Below are 17,403 nucleotides of genomic sequence, written 5' to 3'. Positions count from 1 at the left end.
CTGCTTGGATGGCTGGAGCTGACCTTGCAGAGCAGACAGAGCCTGAAGGCTTTATCTCTGTGCTCTTCCTGCCTGCTAAGAAATCTCTATGTTTCTTCAGGAGACATCCTCGATAATGCCCAGTATTAATGGCTGAGTAGAGCTTGGCCCTACATCTTGGGACCAGCCTCTGAACAGGCATAAAACAGCTCCTGATAACATGCAAGCCTTGCTTTGGGAGGTGCAGCGCCAGAGGAAACCTGGAGCAAAGTCACTGTTTCCTTGGAGTATCAGGAAAGCTTGGGGAGGGACCTAGTGTGGAGCAGAAGTCCTCCCTCCTGTGCTTACAAAGTTTCATGAGCTAGTGCAGGGACCTGGGGTGTGGAGTGTCAGGCAATCTGTCAGCCTATACCAGCACTCAGCCATGCTCTCCCTCACAGATTGCAAAGCCTGCTACCACAAATCCTGCTTCAAATCCACCCCCTGTCCCCGCTGCGAGCGTCTTCGAGCCCGGAGAGAGCTGATGGACAAGCAGAGCATGGAGTCCTGCATCTCGGACTATGAGGACAAGCTGGAGCAGCCAGAGGCAGTGGCAGCCACATGAGCATGTTATAGCCAAGGAGCAGATCATGGGTTTATTTATGTGCATGGCCTTCATCACCAGAGACTGAGCCACGTGACCTGGGGATGAGGAGGACTGTTGGGAGGCCTGGAGCACTGTCTTGAAGGGATCTCTTTTCCCTTATGCAGTAGTGCTGGGCTGGGAAAGGAGCATATTCCACTATGTGGATCTGCTCCAGGTACCACTCCCAGTCCCTGCTGCCTTTGCTTGGGGGGAGGCAGCTGCTCCTGCCTATCCTGCAGGCAGAAACAGGGACCTTTTCCGAGGAGTTGTTCATGCTGGACCTGGCAGGGTTGTGCTGTCCATCCCTGTGCCCTGCTCCAAGCCAAGCAGGGTCTCCTGAAGCGTCAGCACTTCCTGCTCATCAGCTATATACTTGGAAGCTCTGGTCACATCTGCTCCTTGGAGGAGGGAATCAGGTCTCAGTCCTCTGATCCTCCATTCTGCTGCTGGGGGTTGTGTGCATGGAGGGAGGGTGGGGTTTGGGGTTGGTTGTCTATTTAACAGCTCCCTTTCTCAAATGTGCTGTGGGACACTGCTGGAGAGCAGTTGCTCCCACTCCAGAATCAGAGTGGAGAAGGTGGCAATGATGGAAGTGCCAGATTTCCCTGTCCTGCAGAGGGACATTGCCCCCGGAGCAGCTGCACAAGTGGATATGCTGATGGACTTTTGGCAGGCAGATCCCCATGGCTCCATGGAAATCAGCCTCCATGGGATATGGTGAGGCTTCTGACCCTACTTCCTCCTCATGCTGCCAGTCTGTCCTACCAGGGAGATATATCCTTCTTTAAGGATGACATGGGACTTCACTCTTTTGGCACCAGGACCTGCCTTGTGTGGAGCTGCCTCTCTGCCTGAGACCTGTTGGGATGCAAGTGGAGGCTCATCCCTCCAGCTGCATCCCCAAGCCTCTGTCTCGGTTTGTTGTTTTAGGTAGTTTGTTTTTTTTAATGTGCTGGACTTGGTTTATTTTTTTAACGTGGTTGTTTATATTTTTAACTGTGTGTTCCCCCTCATGGAGGTGCTGCTTGAAATGCCTGCTTAAGGGGCATGGGATCTGTTTGGGACTCACCAGTATAAAATCTCCAGGGCTGTCCTGCTCTTGGTTCCTTATCCCTGGATGGAGCTGGTCCCCTCTCCCAGCAGGATCTCCTGCTTCCCCTGGAGGAAGAAGGGTCCCTGAGCCAGGCAAGTCTTGAAGCTTCCCAGCTATGCTGTGATGGGATGGTCAGGCAGCCTGCTTGCAATGGGGAAAGCGTGGGGAGAAGGATTTTTGCACTGAGGTGTCAAACCTCACTGCAGGGTCAGACCCAGTGGGACAAGGTGAGCTCTGTGCCCAGTTGAGGAGGTGCCTCTGCATTGTGGGGGGATGCTTTAGCCATGGCATATCCAGCAGCATCTCAGCACAGGTGGGATGTGGGGTGTTAGGAAGGGTGGTGTGGCCTGTGTATGTGCAAGGAGGGCGTCGAGGGACCAGGGAGCAATGCACTGGCAGGAGGCCTCAAGGGGCAGTGGCTCTTGCAGCACGTGCCCTGATTCGAGGCTGGGATGTGACCCCTCGTGGGCTTTCCCTGTGGGGGTGGCAGGGCTGGGGAGAGAGGAGGCTGGGACCAGGAGAGGTGGCTGCAAGCCTTGCTGCTGAGGGCTGGGCTGCTGCACAGCAGCATCTCTCACCTGCCTGCTGCATCCTGACAAAGTCCTGAAAGCAGGGTTCAGCTCCCCACTTGCTCCCCTGGCGGTTTTGCTGCCTTGTGTCTTGCTTCTGCTTGTTTTCCTCAGCAGAGCAGCTGCTCTTCTGCTGACTGTCTCTGCCAGCCCTGGGGCTGCCAGATGCTGGTCTGCCTTGGTCTTGCCTGTCCCCAAGCCCAAGCCAAGCCCTCCTGCTACTGCTTGGATTTGGGACCCCCTTCCCTGGAGTTGTCTCAGCAGCACACCTCCATCCACCCTATTTTGTTTGAAGCACTTTAATGTCATGGGACAGCAGCTGAGAGGCTGCCCAGATCCCTTTCTAGAAGCACTGAGTTATTTTTGAGAAGAGGGAAGGAATTCTGGCTTAGTTATGGTTTCCACCCTCCGCCATGGACTGTGTGTGGAAGCAGCAGGACTCACAAACCTGGCACAGGTCTCCAGGGCAAGACTGTGCCCAGCACTGACACTGCTGCCCAGCACTGACAGCTACAACTAACACTGGAACTGGCCAAGACAGGGAGCTCTTTGGGAGGGAGAGCTGGGGGCTGCCCTGGCTGTCAACTGGAGCCCTCACAACGGGATTGTTATTGCACAGCAATTAAAATGCCGTCCTTAATAAACTAAGTTAATAAGGAGTCTCGTTGTGTTATGATATTGTTTAAGGTGGGGTAATGGTTTGTATGGTACCTTGGGGTGACGGGGCAGGCATGGTGTGCTGCTGAGGCCCAGGGGCCTGGCCTTGGCTGCACTGTCCGTGCTTGCATCCCCATCCCATGCCACCCAGTTCTCCCTTCACAGCAGTGTTGTGCATCTCCCCATAAACACCATCAACACAGGTGATAGAAACTGTAAACTCTACAACAATTTTTGAAAGATATGTCTGACAGCACTGGCTCCATGAAGAGCCTCTTCCTGGGGGCTTTTCCCTAGGAAGACCCTGCTCAGCCCCAATCTCAGCTGTGCTTACCAGCAACACTGGGGACCTGGGCTACTCCTGAGAACCGTGGTTGTAGAAGAGGTTTCTGGCAGGCACAGGCATGCTGAAGATGGGCTCTCACAGCTGCCAGCAAACCTGTGGCAGCAAAAAGGGCTCCAGCAGGTGCCCCAGTGTGGCAACTCGAGCAGTGGGTGATGGCAAAGACCCGCAAAACCCTGGAGTCTGCTGCTGCTACAGGGAGCCCTTCAATATCCCTGGGTGATCCTTGCAAGCTGGCAGCTTGGCAAAGGCACATCTGCCCCAGCACAGAGGATCACTGGGGCTGTGTGGGGGCGTAGCGACGCTCAAACTGGTCCACATCGAACTTGCGCTTGCAGCCGGCGTAGTTCATGTAGCGAATCTTGCCAAAGATGGGCCGCTCCGCCCAGCCCTGGTCGTGAATGCCGCAGATGGACCACAGGCAGCCTGCCAGGCACAGGGACAGAAGTGTTAGCTCTCCCCCTTGCTCGGAGGCACCCAGAGAGCAAGTGGGATGTGGGTGCAAAGCAGAATGGGCTGGAGTTGTCTGCAGAGCCCCCACTGCAGCCTTGGTCATCACAGCTAAGGCCTCACACCCCATGGCCCCATCCTGCAGCTTACCTACGTATCCATTGGGGTCCCTCCCGTCCAGCTCGTAGCGGTCGTTGAGGTAAATGGCAAACTGCAGGGCCTCCTCAGGAGATCGTGTCCACTCCAGGATCTTCTTGGCCCAGTACATCCGCAGGAAGCCGTGCATCTTGCCCTCCCAGACCATCTGCAGCTGCAGGAATAGACACAGCCGTAAGGGTCAGTCCATGGCAGGTCACTTCTGCGCCTCGGAAAAAAGCTCAGCATTTAGTGGAGAAGATGTAGGGCGGTACCTGGGCAGCATTCCACAGTGGGTCATGTGTGGCCCCCTGCTCCAGCTCCTGCAGACTGTACAGGTAAGGCCTCTTGTCTTTGGCGTGGAGCTTCAGAGTGGTTTGAGCCCAGTCATAGGCACCTGTGAGCAAGGGAGGAGCAACACTGAGCAACCTGTTCTGCAGGGTCCTGAGAACGGGCTACTGAGGGCACTGTGCCCTGGAGGCACCAGTCTTGAAGAGGGCACTCGCCAGCTTCTGTCCTGCCTCCAGGAGAGACCAAATGATGGGACATTAGTGCCCCCACAGCCCTTCCCCCAGCAGAACTGGGATTGCCAAGTTGGAGTGACCAGTTGGGTACCCAGCATGGCCTGCGTGACCCAGGATGTTACCCTGCACACTGTCGTAGTTCTCATTGTAGTAGCAGAAGTTTTCAGCCAGCTCCCGCCGTACCACAGCCTCCTCCACAAATGCATCCACTGAGTCCTTGTAATTGCGCCGGTGCTTCTGCACCTCCAGGATGGCTCTTTGGGTGGAAACCTGGCCTGTGGACATGGGGAAGGAGCAAGTCAGGCTGCTGGTCCAAGCCACAGTGCTCAGTCCTGCTGCAGAGTGGGAAACCTGGGATACTCACCGAAGTGAAGCCACGGGGACAGGTTGCTGAGAGCTGCCTTGTTGGGGTCATTCCTGTGGGTGCTGAAGGATTTCAGCCTCTCTGCAATGAAGGACTTCAGCACAGCCATCCCTGCAGCTGTGCCAGGGGTTGCCCACTCCACCTCCTTCACGGTGTGGTCCACCTGCAAGCTGGAATAGCAGGCCTCCCAAGCAATGGGCTGGGCGGCAACCAAGCAGTGAGTGCATCTGCACAATCTTTTCAGCGAGGGCTGCCCTGAGTGTTATGTTCCCAACCAGCCTAGTCCCCAGTCCATGCCAGCCTCCTTTTCTCAACTAGCCCTCTGCATGGCAAAGATGCAGGAACTGAATGAATAAGGTGGGAACCTCCCTTTCCCCAGGGCATTCTCATCTCCACACCATCTGTGTGTGACCTCAGGCAGGTCACTATCCTCATTTCCTGCCAGCCCCTCCCAGGATCACAAAATATCTGTGAAACATTCTGAGACATGCCCATGAATGGGTTTGGAGTATCTCCTGCTGGTACCTCTGCTGGGCAGGAGGGCTGATATGGGTGATGAACAACAGGGGGAAACTCGGTGAGGAACTCGGGGAGCTGAGCGTGGATCTTGCCCCGGATGGTCCTGGCACTGTACTCCTGCTTGGGGGAGGTGACCCAGCAGGGCACGATGTTGTGGGCATCAACCTGGGAAGCAAAGCCGTGGAGAAGAGTGTGAGAAGCAAACAATCCTGACAACACGACATGCATGCTCTCTGCTCAAGTCACTCCAGCACACAAGACACAGGAGACAAGTTTGTCCCACATCCCACCAGCCAGTTTTCCATTCCCAGAGTGCTGGCACTCACCTGTGCAAATGGCACATCCTCCGGCAACCGCTCCCTGACGTCCTCTACCCACTGCCGGGGGAGGCGGAGGGGACTGAAGTCTGTCACCAGCCCACCCACACCATGCTCTGCCACAAACGTGGGCAGCACATCCTTGGCATAGCCCAGCAGCAAGTGGAAGGAGATGTTCAGCTCTGCACACTCCTGCAGTGACAGGGAAAAATGGCTGTGGGACAGTTCACGGCTCTGCAAAACCCACCCAACCACCATGTGCTGAAGGGATGGATCTGCCTCCCTCCCTCCTTCCCCAGGAGCCCTCTCCCACCCAGCACGGACATGCCCTGGCTGTACCTGCGCTACCTCCTGCAATCCCCTCAGCATGAACCTGTAGTGGCGGATGGTGGCCTCCAGAAATTTGGGCACCAAGCAGAAGCAGACGTGCAGAGGCAGCTCCTGTTTGAGGGCCAGGCGCTGGGCGTAGAGGAAAGCCCAATTATCTGGGGAGAAAGTACACAGGGCAGCGTCAGGAGGGTGCTTCAGTGACAGAATGGGGATGGGCTTTCACAGGAAGTTTATCCCCAGATCCCTCTGTACAGAGTGGGGCCAGCACCAAAGTTACTGAAGGAGGGCACCAGCGCTTTTACCTTTCCACCAGCTGGTTCGTACCTTGCACTCGCTGATCCCGGCACATCCAGTAAAGGATGCACCGAGCATCATCCTTCAGGTTCGAGACCTGCGAGACAAGGCGAACCCGCTTTTTGTTGTACTTGAACTCTCGAACGGACGGGGCCGCCCTCCGACGGGCGTTCTGTATCGCCTCCTCTTCCTCCGTCCTCCTCCGAGACAAGGGCGGCACCTCTGTCACCTCGGCCTTTCGCTTCCCCCGTCCCCGCCGCATCCTCAGCACCGCCCGGAGCTGCGCGCCCGCTGCGAGAGCAAAACAGGCCGTGCTGAGCTCCCGCGCTTCCCGGCGAATCCCGGCCCCGGTCCGCCCCCACGGCCCGGGGGATGCTGGTCCCCTGCCCATCCTGGTCCTCGGGAACCGGGCAATAACAGGGTTACGGTCCCCGGCCCGATCCGCTGCTGGTCTCGATACCTGCGGTCCCGGTCCTGATCCCGATCCCGATCCCGATCCCGATCCCGATCCTGATCTCGATCGCGGTCCGTATCTGGCAGCCACGCGGCCCCCGAGTGTTACACAAGCCGTGGGCGTGTGTGAAGGGCGTGCCCACGGGCGTGGCCGTGTCCCCAGGGGCGCGGCTCCGCCATCAGCACCGCCCCCTGCACACGGGCGCAGGTGCTGCCCCGATGTCCCGGGCGCGCCCAAGGCGCTGCACCTGCCCCGGGAGTTGTGTCAGTGCCCGCTGGTGCCTCCCCCCCCTGCGCCCGGGAACAAGGAAGCAGCTCCAGCTACCTTCAGCCATCACTCGGCAGCGTAGTTCCCTGCTGGCACCTTCCCTACGCCCTGTGTCCTCAGGCCCCCCACCTTGCAAGGCGTTGGGATGCTGGCTTTGGACATGAGTCGGGGCGCGGGTGGGCTGCCCCTGCTGCTGCTGAGCCTTGCGCTGCTGGATCTGCCACTGGGTAAGGGCTGAGCGGTATGTGGAGCAATCCATGGGTGGGGGTGAGTGAGGGCCATCCTTCTCCAGGGTGGTGGGTGGCCCTGGGGTGACTTCACCCACAGAGGTGAAACACTTTGGGTGCTGTTTGCTCTCTAGCATCTCAGCCCTGTCCTAGTGAGCAAACTGGGCAGTGCTTTATAGAACTAGCAATAAGCTCTATTTCTTTTACCTGTAATGTGGGTCTCCATCTGGGGAGAGAAGACCTTAGGACCAGCTGGACCCCCTTGCTTAGCCTTGTTCCTTGCTGGGCTCATTGCCTTTGCTACAGCCTGCCCAATAGCACCAAATGGCCCTGCCCAGATGGCAACCTCACTAGGCCTGGAAAACTTCAAATGCCATTCCAACATTTGCGCTTGATGCAAAGTAAGAGCAGTCTTGAGTGGAGCATTGGGGATAAACCTGCAGCCTGTACCTCCTGAGAGCCTGTAAAACTATAGCTGTAGGTCCTTTCCTGCTGCACCCCTCAACCCCCTCCCAGAGATTCTGTGGGCTGCAACAAGTCTCTCATGGACTTGCCCTGAGCTGCAAGCTGGGATTTGTTCCTTTGTGGGGCTAGTTCCACAAAGCATTCCCCCACTACCATTATTTACACCCACCACTATCAGTTCCTGACTATCTGCAGCACAGAGGGTTTGTTTAAACTGCTGCTGCTGCATTTCCAGACCATCTCACGGTCACCAGTTCCTGCTTGGCTCTTCCTGTCAGACGGGTTTGTCTGACTTCCTCCAGGGATGGGTGAAGATGGTGGAATGGGTCTTAGGACTGGCGCCTAGAGGAGTTTCTGTCCTGAAACCAGCGATGGCCATGGCTTGTTCCTGCTTTGTCAGGCTGGGAATTTATGTGGTCTGCCTGGCTGATTGTCAGGTTGCTACTCAGGGAATCCACGTGCTTGATCCATGCAGAACAGGGAATCCCCACTCCTGATGATCCATGACTGATGCAAGACTTGGGCAGTTCATGGCAGTAATAATACTGCACCATCCCCAGCACAGCCATGGTCCTAGCCTTTCACTGCCTGCCCTTGTGTGCTATTTCCCACCTCTTTGCAGGGACCACTGTCCAAGATATGACAAAACCTATATCCCTGACTCTCCCAACCTCCTTGACACCCACAGAGACCATGGCACAGCTGTCCAACACCAGCTCAAGCATTGCAGCCACCTTCCCTTCCTCTCGTCCTGCAACCTCCACCCCAGAGATGCCAATGGATGCCTTCACACCCAATGCTTCTACAGCTCAGCGGAGCAGCCTGGCAGCTTCCAACATCACCACACCACAGGCAAGGGGCAGCACAGCTCACAGCACTTCCGTGTCACCTGGGCTGGGGCCCACCACCACCAGCACTACCAGCACCACCCCAGCAGTGCTGGGACCCAGCACCACCCCAGCACAATTGGGATCCACCAGCACCACCCCAGCACAATTGGGACCCACCACCACCAGCACCACCCTAGCACAACTGGGACCCACCACTGGCACCACCCCCACCCCAGCACAATGGGGACCCACTACCAGAAGTACCCCCGCAGGGCTGGGGCTCACTACCACCAGCATGCCAACTCCAACTTCCACGGCCATGACATCCAACTGTGACAACACTCCCACTTTCACATCTGTGGGGACCAGCACAACCCTGGCTGCCAGCTCATTTGGAGTTGAAATGAGCATGCTGCCTCCCCCCACCTCTACTCTTCTCTCCTCCACCGTGGTGGGCACCACTCTTGGCACCAGCAACCACCAAGGGCCAGCCATGACCACACTGCTTGGCAGCACATCCCCAGGGACCAGCACCACCTCTTCTTCCACCACCCCAGAAGCAGCAGAGACTTCATCAGACACCATGGCCTCCCTTGCTACCACCACAGAGCTCCCTGGGAGCATCTCTGTCTCCAGCCAGCCAGTTGGAACCATGCCTAGGCCCACCCCTGGTACCTCCACCCCAACACAACCAGAGACCCCCAGTGACACTGCAGGTGAGTGCAGCTACAGGGCACTCAGAGGGCAGGATCAGGGTGATAAATCCCCACAGGATTACCATTTACCATCTCGCTCAGCCAGGCATTTGGCTTCTTCCCCCAGGGGCCACCTGGTCTCCAGGCTCTGCAGGCCAGTGGGTGTGTCCCAGGCTGGGGACCTGTGCTGTGACAGTACTGCGGTGTGGCTGTGCCCCCAGCGCTGAGCCTGTATGTACACATCCCCTGGAGGGTCTATGTACCCTGTACCCCAAGGAGTGTGACTGTACCCCATCAATCTCCCTGGCAGCTGTCCCCTGGCAGTGCCACTTACTGGGCACCTGTGTCCTGTCAGTGCGGCTGCTGCAGAAGCCTTTATCCTGGGAGTGCAGATGTACCCTGGTGCCAGCCCACTCCGTGCACCTCAACCAGGACAGGGAGGCTGTACCCTGCCCCAGTAGTCCTGGCCATGCACATGTTCCTGGTGTCCCTGTACCCCATCAGAATTACTGTATCCTCACAGAATACCTGCACCCTGGCCCAATACCTATGGTGTGAGAGCACCTCATCAGTATGCTGGTACCCTGGTAATGGCCTCTGTGTGCCAGTGCCCTGGCAGTGCCCCCATGTAGCTGTTCAGCAGCAGGGTGGCTATGCCCTGACAATCCTCCAGCATGCCTGCCTGCCTGCAGAACACCAATAGCTGGCCCAGGGCCTGCAGGCACCTCTGAGTGCTCCTGTCCCTGACCCTGAGAAGAAGGAAGCAGCCCCAGCTGTGAGCAGTACACTTCGGCTGTGACACAGGGAAGTGATGCCTGTACAGACAGCCCAGGGGACAAACCCTCAGCCTGGAGCACGCCCTTCCTGAGCGCCGCCTGTTCTCTTGGCCGATTCTTCGCGCTCAGACAGAGCTGGCTGTTGTCTCCTGAGGGCGTTGGTGCTGGGAGCCACCACCAAGCATCACCCCTGTGGTGAAGTGCGGGGTTCCAGGCAGCCTGGCTCACCCCTGGGCTTTTTTCCGTCGTCATCCTCCCCACAGCAAGGAGAGGACGGCCACAGGAGCCACGTCTGTGGTAGTGGTGGCCTTGGTGGCCTGCCTTGCACACTTTTTGTGGCTGTTCTGGGTCCAGCCTTACAACTGATGTTTGCTGGGCATTGCGCCAGTCCCCGAGAGTGTCCGTGTCAGGTGGAAACCACTGCCTTGCTGCCAGCACCTGGAAGGTAAAAGGACCCACCTGGATGCTCCTCCTCTGCTGGGTGAAGGAGACCTGGAAACCCCAGTGCTGGGGCTGTGGGGAGCACTCAGAGTGGTGCCTGTGGGGGTTTGTCAGCCCCCACTACCCTGAACATGGCTGGGCAGAGAGGAGGGCTGTCCCTGCCGCTGCCCTGGCTCCTGCTGCTGAGCCTCACCTGCCTCGCCGTGCTGCACCTGGCTCTGGGTAAGGGCTGAGTGGGATGCCATGCTCTCCACAGGGTGGGTGGTGAGAGGGGAGCATCAGTCCCCAGGGTGGAGAGGTGGCACCTGCGGGGTGCGGGGGGGTGGAATGCTGTGGGGCTGTTTCCTGCTTCTTAAATGGGAAGCAGAGGTGAACTTGCTGCTTCTCCTTTTGTGAGGATGAGACCCTTCTGTGCAGGTGCTCACCTGGCAAGGGCTGGGGTCAGACCTTTGCCCTTCTCTGTATTTTTATTTAACCAGCTGCTGTGTACAGGGAGGGCATGGCTGTCAGGGGCTTTGGAAGTTTCTGGCTGGCTTGGCTGAAAGCAGATGGCAGCTTGTGGTTTGGTTTCCCATCCTCATGTGAGCAGAAACCCAGACTCACTGGGTTCTTGCTGGGATCACTGGGAAATCCAGTCTGGTATCCCAAAGCCACCACCTCACAGACGCCCCTTGACAAAGGCTTTTCTGGGGACCGCACACTGCTCTGGCACAGTCCATAGTGGGAGAGAGGACAGCCCTCCTGTGTCCCACCCCCTCCCCCCAGAGCTTTTGTGGGTCTCAGCACGTCTCTAACGGCTCATCCTGAGCTGCAAGCTGGGATTTGTTCCTTTGTGGGGCTGCTTCCCCCCTTGCCATTATTTACACCCACCGCTATCAGTTCCTGACTATCTGCAGCACAGAGGGTTTGTTTAAACTGCTGCTGCTGCATTTCCAGACCATCTCACGGTCACCAGTTCCTGCTTGGCTCTTCCTGTCAGACGGGTTTGTCTGACTTCCTCCAGGGATGGGTGAAGATGGTGGAATGGGTCTTAGGACTGGCGCCTAGAGGAGTTTCTGCCCTGAAACCAGCGATGGCCATGGCTTGTTCCTGCTTTGTCAGGCTGGGAATTTATGTGGTCTGCCTGATACTCATTGAAGAGATCTGTGTTTGATCCATGCAGGACAGTGAGCTCCCACTGCCAATGCTCCGTGGCTCATGTGCAGCTCTGAGTTCCTTGGGGAGCTCGCTGTGGTGGTGATGCTGCACCATCCCCAGCATGGCCATGGACTCAGCCTTTCACCACCAACCCTTGTGCATCTCATTGTCTCAACTCTTTGCAGAGACCACTGTCATGGGTGTGACAGCAACTGTGTCCCCACCTCTCCCTACCTCCTCAACACCTATGGAGAGCTCAACACTGCTGCCTACCACTGACTCCACCGCCACAGCCACCCTCCTTTCCTCCAGCCCTGAAACAGAAGCCTCCACCCCAGAGGAGTCCAGCACATCCGAAGAGACTGGCAACACCTCACCTCCCAGTGTGCCTCCTTCCACCACAACTACAGAAGATTCAGTCGAGTCCTTGACAACCCTGGCAGACACCACAGCCAGCCCTGTTATCAGCACATCAGACTCCATGAGCACCTCCTCTTCAACCGACCCAGACAGGACCACCTCTGACATATTCCCCTCAACTATGGAGTCGACTCCAGGTACCCTGACAGTATCTGGGACCCCCAGTGCAGCCGTGGGTGGGTTCAGCCGGGGGGCATCTGGAAGACAGGGACATGGTCAGGGTGACAAATCCCTATAGGAATTCCATGTACTTGGGTGGCTTCACATAGGCAGCTTCACTTAAGCCTGTCCCCAGCTGCAGGAGCATCCTGTACCTCTGCAGACAGCACTAACCTAACATTGCTTTGTCCAGGCACTGAGTCCTCTTCCCCTGCCACCAGCTCGGCCGAGACCTCAGAGGCTACTACCCTCAGCATGCCTACAGACCTGTCAGCGCTGCCCACAGCCTGCCCCTCCAGCTCGTCCAACACCAGTAAGTGCAGTGCCTGTGGGTATCACCACCCCCAGCATCAGTGCAGGGGGTCCTGGAGCCCCACTCCTCTTGCTGTGCTCTCAGTGTGGAGGTGCTGATGTTTTGGGGTATATGTGGTTTGCTGTACAGTGAGAGGCTTATTCTGACAGTGTAGTGTGTCCATGACACAATTAACTGGGAGGATGTTCCGTGTCTGTGACAGCAACCCTGGGCAGAGACCCCCAGGTTCTCTGGCACAGCCCAGGGCTCAAGGGCAATAACCAGAGTCCTGTTTTTAATCCCTAGGTGCCTCTCACCTCTTTCTGTCACTGCGGCTAGCCACCCCTCTGGACCTGGGGAACACCACGGTGCAGGAGCTGGTGTTGTCCAAGGTAAGTTGTGTGGGAGGAGATCCACTCTGCATCTGCCAGCTGTGGTTCACTCAGGGAGGGGAATAGCTACATCTTGCACTGAATGTCATCCAGAGCCCTTTCAGATGAAGGGGAGACCCTCCTTTGGCTGCCATAGTCTGGGATCAGGCCCTTTCTATGTGGGGACAGGGAGTAGGAAACTCCCTCTGGCATAGTTTGATGGCTGTTCTTTCCCCCCAGCTCCATGAGGACCTGCAGACAAAGTTCCCGTGTGCTGGCCTGTCACTGGCATGGCGAGGGAAGAGGAGGACTTGACCACTGCTCCTGCATGGACTGCCAAGCCACCTGCTCCCAGCTCCTCACTCCATGGTGGTGCAGGCCTCTAGGGGATCCCATACAGCTCCTCTTGAACCTGGGGCTTCCTGTCCTTCACTCTGTACCCCCAGGGGACCCCCAGTCTCCTCCTGCCCCTTCCCACTGCCTGTCTGAAGAGCCCGAGCCCTCCCACCACCCTGCTCCAGACCTGGTTCCTGTGATGGCAACCCCTCCAGCTCTACTGGGGGGCTGGGAGAAGGGCACCCCACAGGACTGGGCTTTTACATCTGGGACTGAGCTGGCTCAGCCATCAAAGCCACCCTGGGGACAGAGGAACGAGAGGAAGACCTGAAGCCCCCAGTGCTGCTGTGCCCAAGGCTCACCTGTGGTATTGCTGACAGAGGAGAACACCCACGCCGGGCAGTAAATAGAAATTCCATGTTTTCTGTGTTGAAGTGATGACTTCTTTATTTTCCAAATTGCCTTTCCCAGTTTTCAGCTTTGCCATCTATCAGAGGTAGTGCTGAGGAAAACTGAGTCCCAAGAGCTTTGCATGGAGAGACAGGCTCAGGACTGTCCCCTCCCACCAGGGGCTGCTGCAGACATTTCCAAGGATGGCTCAGCACCCCGGCAGCCTGGTGGTCTCTGCTTTGGAGCTCTCTGCCCCATGACACCCCACAGCTGCAGGGGCAGCACTGTGCACTCTGGGGCTGTGGAAATCCCATGGGCTGTGCTCCTTCCCTATTTTTTCCAGTCCCCAACTAAGGAGACGGCTGCAATGTCTGTCCCCCTGCAGCAAAGTAATTTATTAACTGATTAATTAGCCAGATAAAATCCAACTGAAGCAATTATTAGCCTAAGCAAGCCACCTCGCCTGGAGATTGAAAACTGAAATAATTAGCAAAATAGCCTTATTGCATGTCAGGGGTTGTTTTTGGCTGATCCCTGCTTCTCCCTGGCAGCCCTCACTGCCCCAGCACAGGGAGGGCTGGGAGAGGGTGTGTAGGGCTGTGGGATTCCTAACCTGGGGACTTCTCTCAGGCTGCCTGGATTGTCAGCCGGTTGGGAAGGAGCCAGCAGCTGGACAGGATGGGGAGAGACACCGTGGGATTACCCAGCTGCCTGCCAGTTCACAGGGCCTAGGAGAGGCTGGAGACTGTGCCCAGGCAGCTTGTCAGGATGCTCCCATTTGGGGCACCCCGTGCATTCCAGGGTGGCCCCTTTGCTCTTTAGGATGCTGTCTGGCTTTTGTGAGCTTGTTGGACCCATCGAGACTGAAAGAGGTCCCTTAGCAGCTGGGCAAGGAGCTGGGGAGCAGGGCAAAGCCTGTTGGAAAGGGTCCCTGTGCTGGCTGCCTGGTGGGGTGCTGGGAAAGAAATCCTTGTGGTCTGCCTACGCCTTGGAGCTGGGCCAAGAGTCCTCCCACGTCGCATCCCACTGGGCTGTTTTCTCCGGCTGTTGAATCCATAACTTCAGACCCCGGGACATGGCCGGGTGCCAAGGCCAGGGTAATGGAGCCAAACTGCGTCACAAAGGGAGGAAAAGGTCCTGAAGTGCTGGGATGAAAAGGTGACCAGGGTACTTACTGTTCTCTGCTGGCACAGCTGCCTTCCACCCTTATCGTGGTTGGGGGGAGGAGATGCTCTGGTCCCCTCTGCCACCAGCCTGGGAGGGAGAAGAGGGGCACAGTGGGAGGATGTGGCTCCCATGGGAGTGGTGGCACTGCCAGGCAGTGGTGGCACAGAACTCTGACAAGCCCCTGACACTGCCCATACTCTCTGTGCCTGCTGTCCTTGAGGTGCCACCTTCACCCCATGGCTGCTTGCCTGCCATAGGCTGCTGACCAGAGGGGCTTGGGAGGTTGGATCCAAGCCCTGCTGCTTTCTCAGTCCACAAAAGAGTTCTCAGCCTCTTTGCTGTAATACGCTCCAATCTCTCAGCATTGTCCAAAGGAACAAATCTTGTGCCCAACATGACTATCACCTTCAGAGGATCTGGCAGCATCATGGGGCGTGTCTCAAGTCCCTTGTGACTCAGGTGTCCCTTCCGGTGTCCCCCTTCCCTTCACCCCTGCTGATGGCTATAGCCCTGGTCCCACTCTTTGGCAGAAGGATGTTGCAATACACCCATGCCAAGTCATCCAGAACCTGTGGGGTTGATGGATAACCTGGTTTCCCCCATTGCCACCCTGGGCCCTCTCCAAATGCCCTTGCCAGGAGGCTGGAGGGGAGCCAGTAGGAGATGCTGTGTTCTCCACAGGACTGGAACAACCAGCCCATTAATTCCAGGAAAGCTGATAAGGCACTGTGCTGGGCCATGCTTTGCCATGCTAGATGGTGCAGAGCCCCTGGGTGCTGGGATTCAGGGAATTGCCCCCTGGCTACAGGCTCCTGGAGGGCTCCAGTGCCCACATGATGCTTTGGTCTTTGGTAACAGCAGATTAATGACTTTTACAGGAACCAGCGCTTTGCCAGGACCTTGGTTTCAGATATAGCAAAAAGATCAATAAAAAGCCCCTTCCTAGAGTGGTAACAGGGTACTGTCCTCAAGATGAGGCATCCCTTGGTGGCTCTGGGCTTTCTTGGGAGGGTGTGCTAATGCCTGAGCAGAGGGATGAGTTTGGTTTGTCAGTCCCATGACTCCACTGGGAGATGGGCATTTCTGGGGGACAGCATGGGGAGGAGTTGCAGCAGCACAAGGGCCTCCAGACAGTGCTGGCCTCTGTGAAGCACAGACAGGAGCTTGCAGGCAGGCTGGGACCAGCACCTTGCTTCAGCTGAGTTGTTTTCTCTATGCTGAGCAGAGTGTTTGCAACAATCCCTGTGGTTCCCACCACATTTTGCACCTCAAACACCATCTGGAGCAACACTCTCCAGCGTCAGCATGTATTCCCTGCTGGGGTTGCTTTCCAAAGTGATACAGCATCGTCAGCACGGGCAGGAACCACTCTCCCATGGCAGGTTTACATCTCTCAAATCCTCCATCAGCCGTGGTGTGGTCACTGCTCAGGTGGTCACTGATGGGTCAGTCACCCCATGATGTGCAGTGCTGGTAGCAAGACCCCAGTGCACTGTTCCCCAAAGCTTTACACCCACAGTGGCATTTTTGGTGGGCAGGTGTTTAGTTCCAGGTGAGCGCCGCTCCCCCCGGTTTATCGTCTGTGCCCTGTTCCCAGTGCCAGGGGCAGTGCGTGGGTTTTACAGGATGGGGTTTGATCAGCCGTGACTTGGCCCCCCCTGGCATTTCCCCATCCACACTGCCCAGTGCTGGGTCAGGGTGTCATTTGATGTGCTGCCTGCCCAACTCCAGCGGGACACCGTGTACTGCCTAACACCCCTCATAACACTTTGCAGGAGTTGCCTGTGGGCATTTCTGGTTAAGAAGTGTTTAATTGCCTACAAAACCATGTAGTGGTGGGAGTTTGCATAATGCTGTTCACAGGGGAGCTGGCAGCAGTTTTCAAGGGGGCGTGCAGGCATTGCTGCTCCAAGAGGAGGAGAGGGGTGAGACATAGGGGTGAAGTGACTCAGGGGATCCCCATAGCAAGGAAGGGGGTATGGGTGTGTTCCTCTTCCCACTCCATCCTCTGGGGATGCTGGTCCAACCTTGCAGAGAAGGTTCCCTGGACCATTTACGCCCTCCCAGCACCCCAGAACTGCTGTGTCCAGATTGAGGTGCAGGTTTCAAACCCCACTGGGGTGTGCTGGGGCTCTGAAGAGGGATTCCCAGTGCTTCTAGTTGCAGCTGAGCACTGTGGAGCTCAACTGACACTCCGGGCCTGACCCCAGCCACTCTTCTCCCTGCTTTATAACCTGCCTCTACTCCCTGGGAGGCAAGTGGACACTTGTGTCCTGCCTTGCTCTGGGCTGAGACATAGTTCAGCTGATGATTTTAGCGTCCATGGTGTCCTCACAGGCATGGTGACACCAGCTGGCATTGCCCTGTCACCACCACACACTGCTCTGTGGCCCCACACCCCGCGTGTGGAGCAGGTTCAGTGGGGTCTGTGGGGTGACTGCCATGCCACTGTTGGCAGTGCCACACATTGCTCGGGGCTCAGCTTCACCTTCTGGTGCTGGCAGTCCAGGGAGCTGCACCAGGCTGAGCCCAGGTCCCTGGGGGATGTGGGTCCCTGCACGGTGGGCTTTGGGTACACCCCAGCCCATGCCCCAGCTGAACAGGGCATCCAGCCCTTGGGAAGGGGAGGGCTCGACCGGAAGGGAAGGGTGACAGGGACATTGGAGGAAAGGGACCGGGGGCGGGAGAGGACGTCGGCAACCTGCCTCCTTCTGCCATCCCTATAAATAGGAGGGAGCAGGAGCAGGAACACCTGTGGGACTCCAGCTCTGCAGGAG

At 57.2% G+C, this 17,403-nt stretch overlaps 3 protein-coding genes across 11 annotated transcripts in view; 2 read left to right on the top strand and 1 right to left on the bottom strand.

The window, feature by feature from the left end:
• Positions 1–2,925, top strand: part of RUBCN (rubicon autophagy regulator) — a 30,420-nt gene extending 27,495 nt beyond the window's left edge. For all 9 annotated transcript variants that reach the window (XM_088170410.1, XM_088170407.1, XM_014871652.2 and 6 more), the window contains one exon: positions 420–2,925. In XM_088170410.1, coding sequence (XP_088026536.1) covers positions 420–583 — 164 coding nt within the window. In that variant the 3' untranslated portion in view covers positions 584–2,925. The remainder of the gene's footprint in view (positions 1–419) is intronic.
• Positions 2,926–3,132: 207 nt separating this feature from the next.
• On the bottom strand, positions 3,133–6,770 carry LOC106850384 (deoxyribodipyrimidine photo-lyase-like). The gene is made up of 10 exons (XM_014871659.2): positions 6,660–6,770; positions 6,230–6,490; positions 5,915–6,060; positions 5,585–5,767; positions 5,265–5,423; positions 4,740–4,938; positions 4,498–4,650; positions 4,127–4,248; positions 3,867–4,026; positions 3,133–3,692 (listed from the first exon to the last, which is right to left on the bottom strand). The coding sequence occupies exons 2-10, from the start codon at positions 6,459–6,461 to the stop codon at positions 3,541–3,543; spliced, it is 1,506 nt and encodes a 501-aa protein (XP_014727145.2). The 5' UTR covers positions 6,462–6,490; positions 6,660–6,770; the 3' UTR covers positions 3,133–3,540.
• A 295-nt stretch (positions 6,771–7,065) lies between these two features.
• Positions 7,066–13,503, top strand: LOC106850382 (uncharacterized). Its single transcript, XM_014871657.2, has 6 exons — positions 7,066–7,147; positions 8,301–9,158; positions 11,677–12,048; positions 12,264–12,383; positions 12,669–12,754; positions 12,974–13,503. Exons 1-6 carry the CDS (start codon positions 7,066–7,068, stop codon positions 13,046–13,048), a joined length of 1,593 nt encoding a protein of 530 aa, XP_014727143.2. The 3' UTR covers positions 13,049–13,503.
• Positions 13,504–17,403: the final 3,900 nt, after the last annotated feature.

The sequence above is a fragment of the Sturnus vulgaris genome, chromosome 10 (assembly GCF_052056855.1).
Source record: "Sturnus vulgaris isolate bStuVul1 chromosome 10, bStuVul1.hap1, whole genome shotgun sequence".
Taxonomy (NCBI): Eukaryota; Metazoa; Chordata; class Aves; order Passeriformes; family Sturnidae; genus Sturnus; species Sturnus vulgaris.
This window is presented reverse-complemented; position numbering and strand designations above follow the sequence as displayed.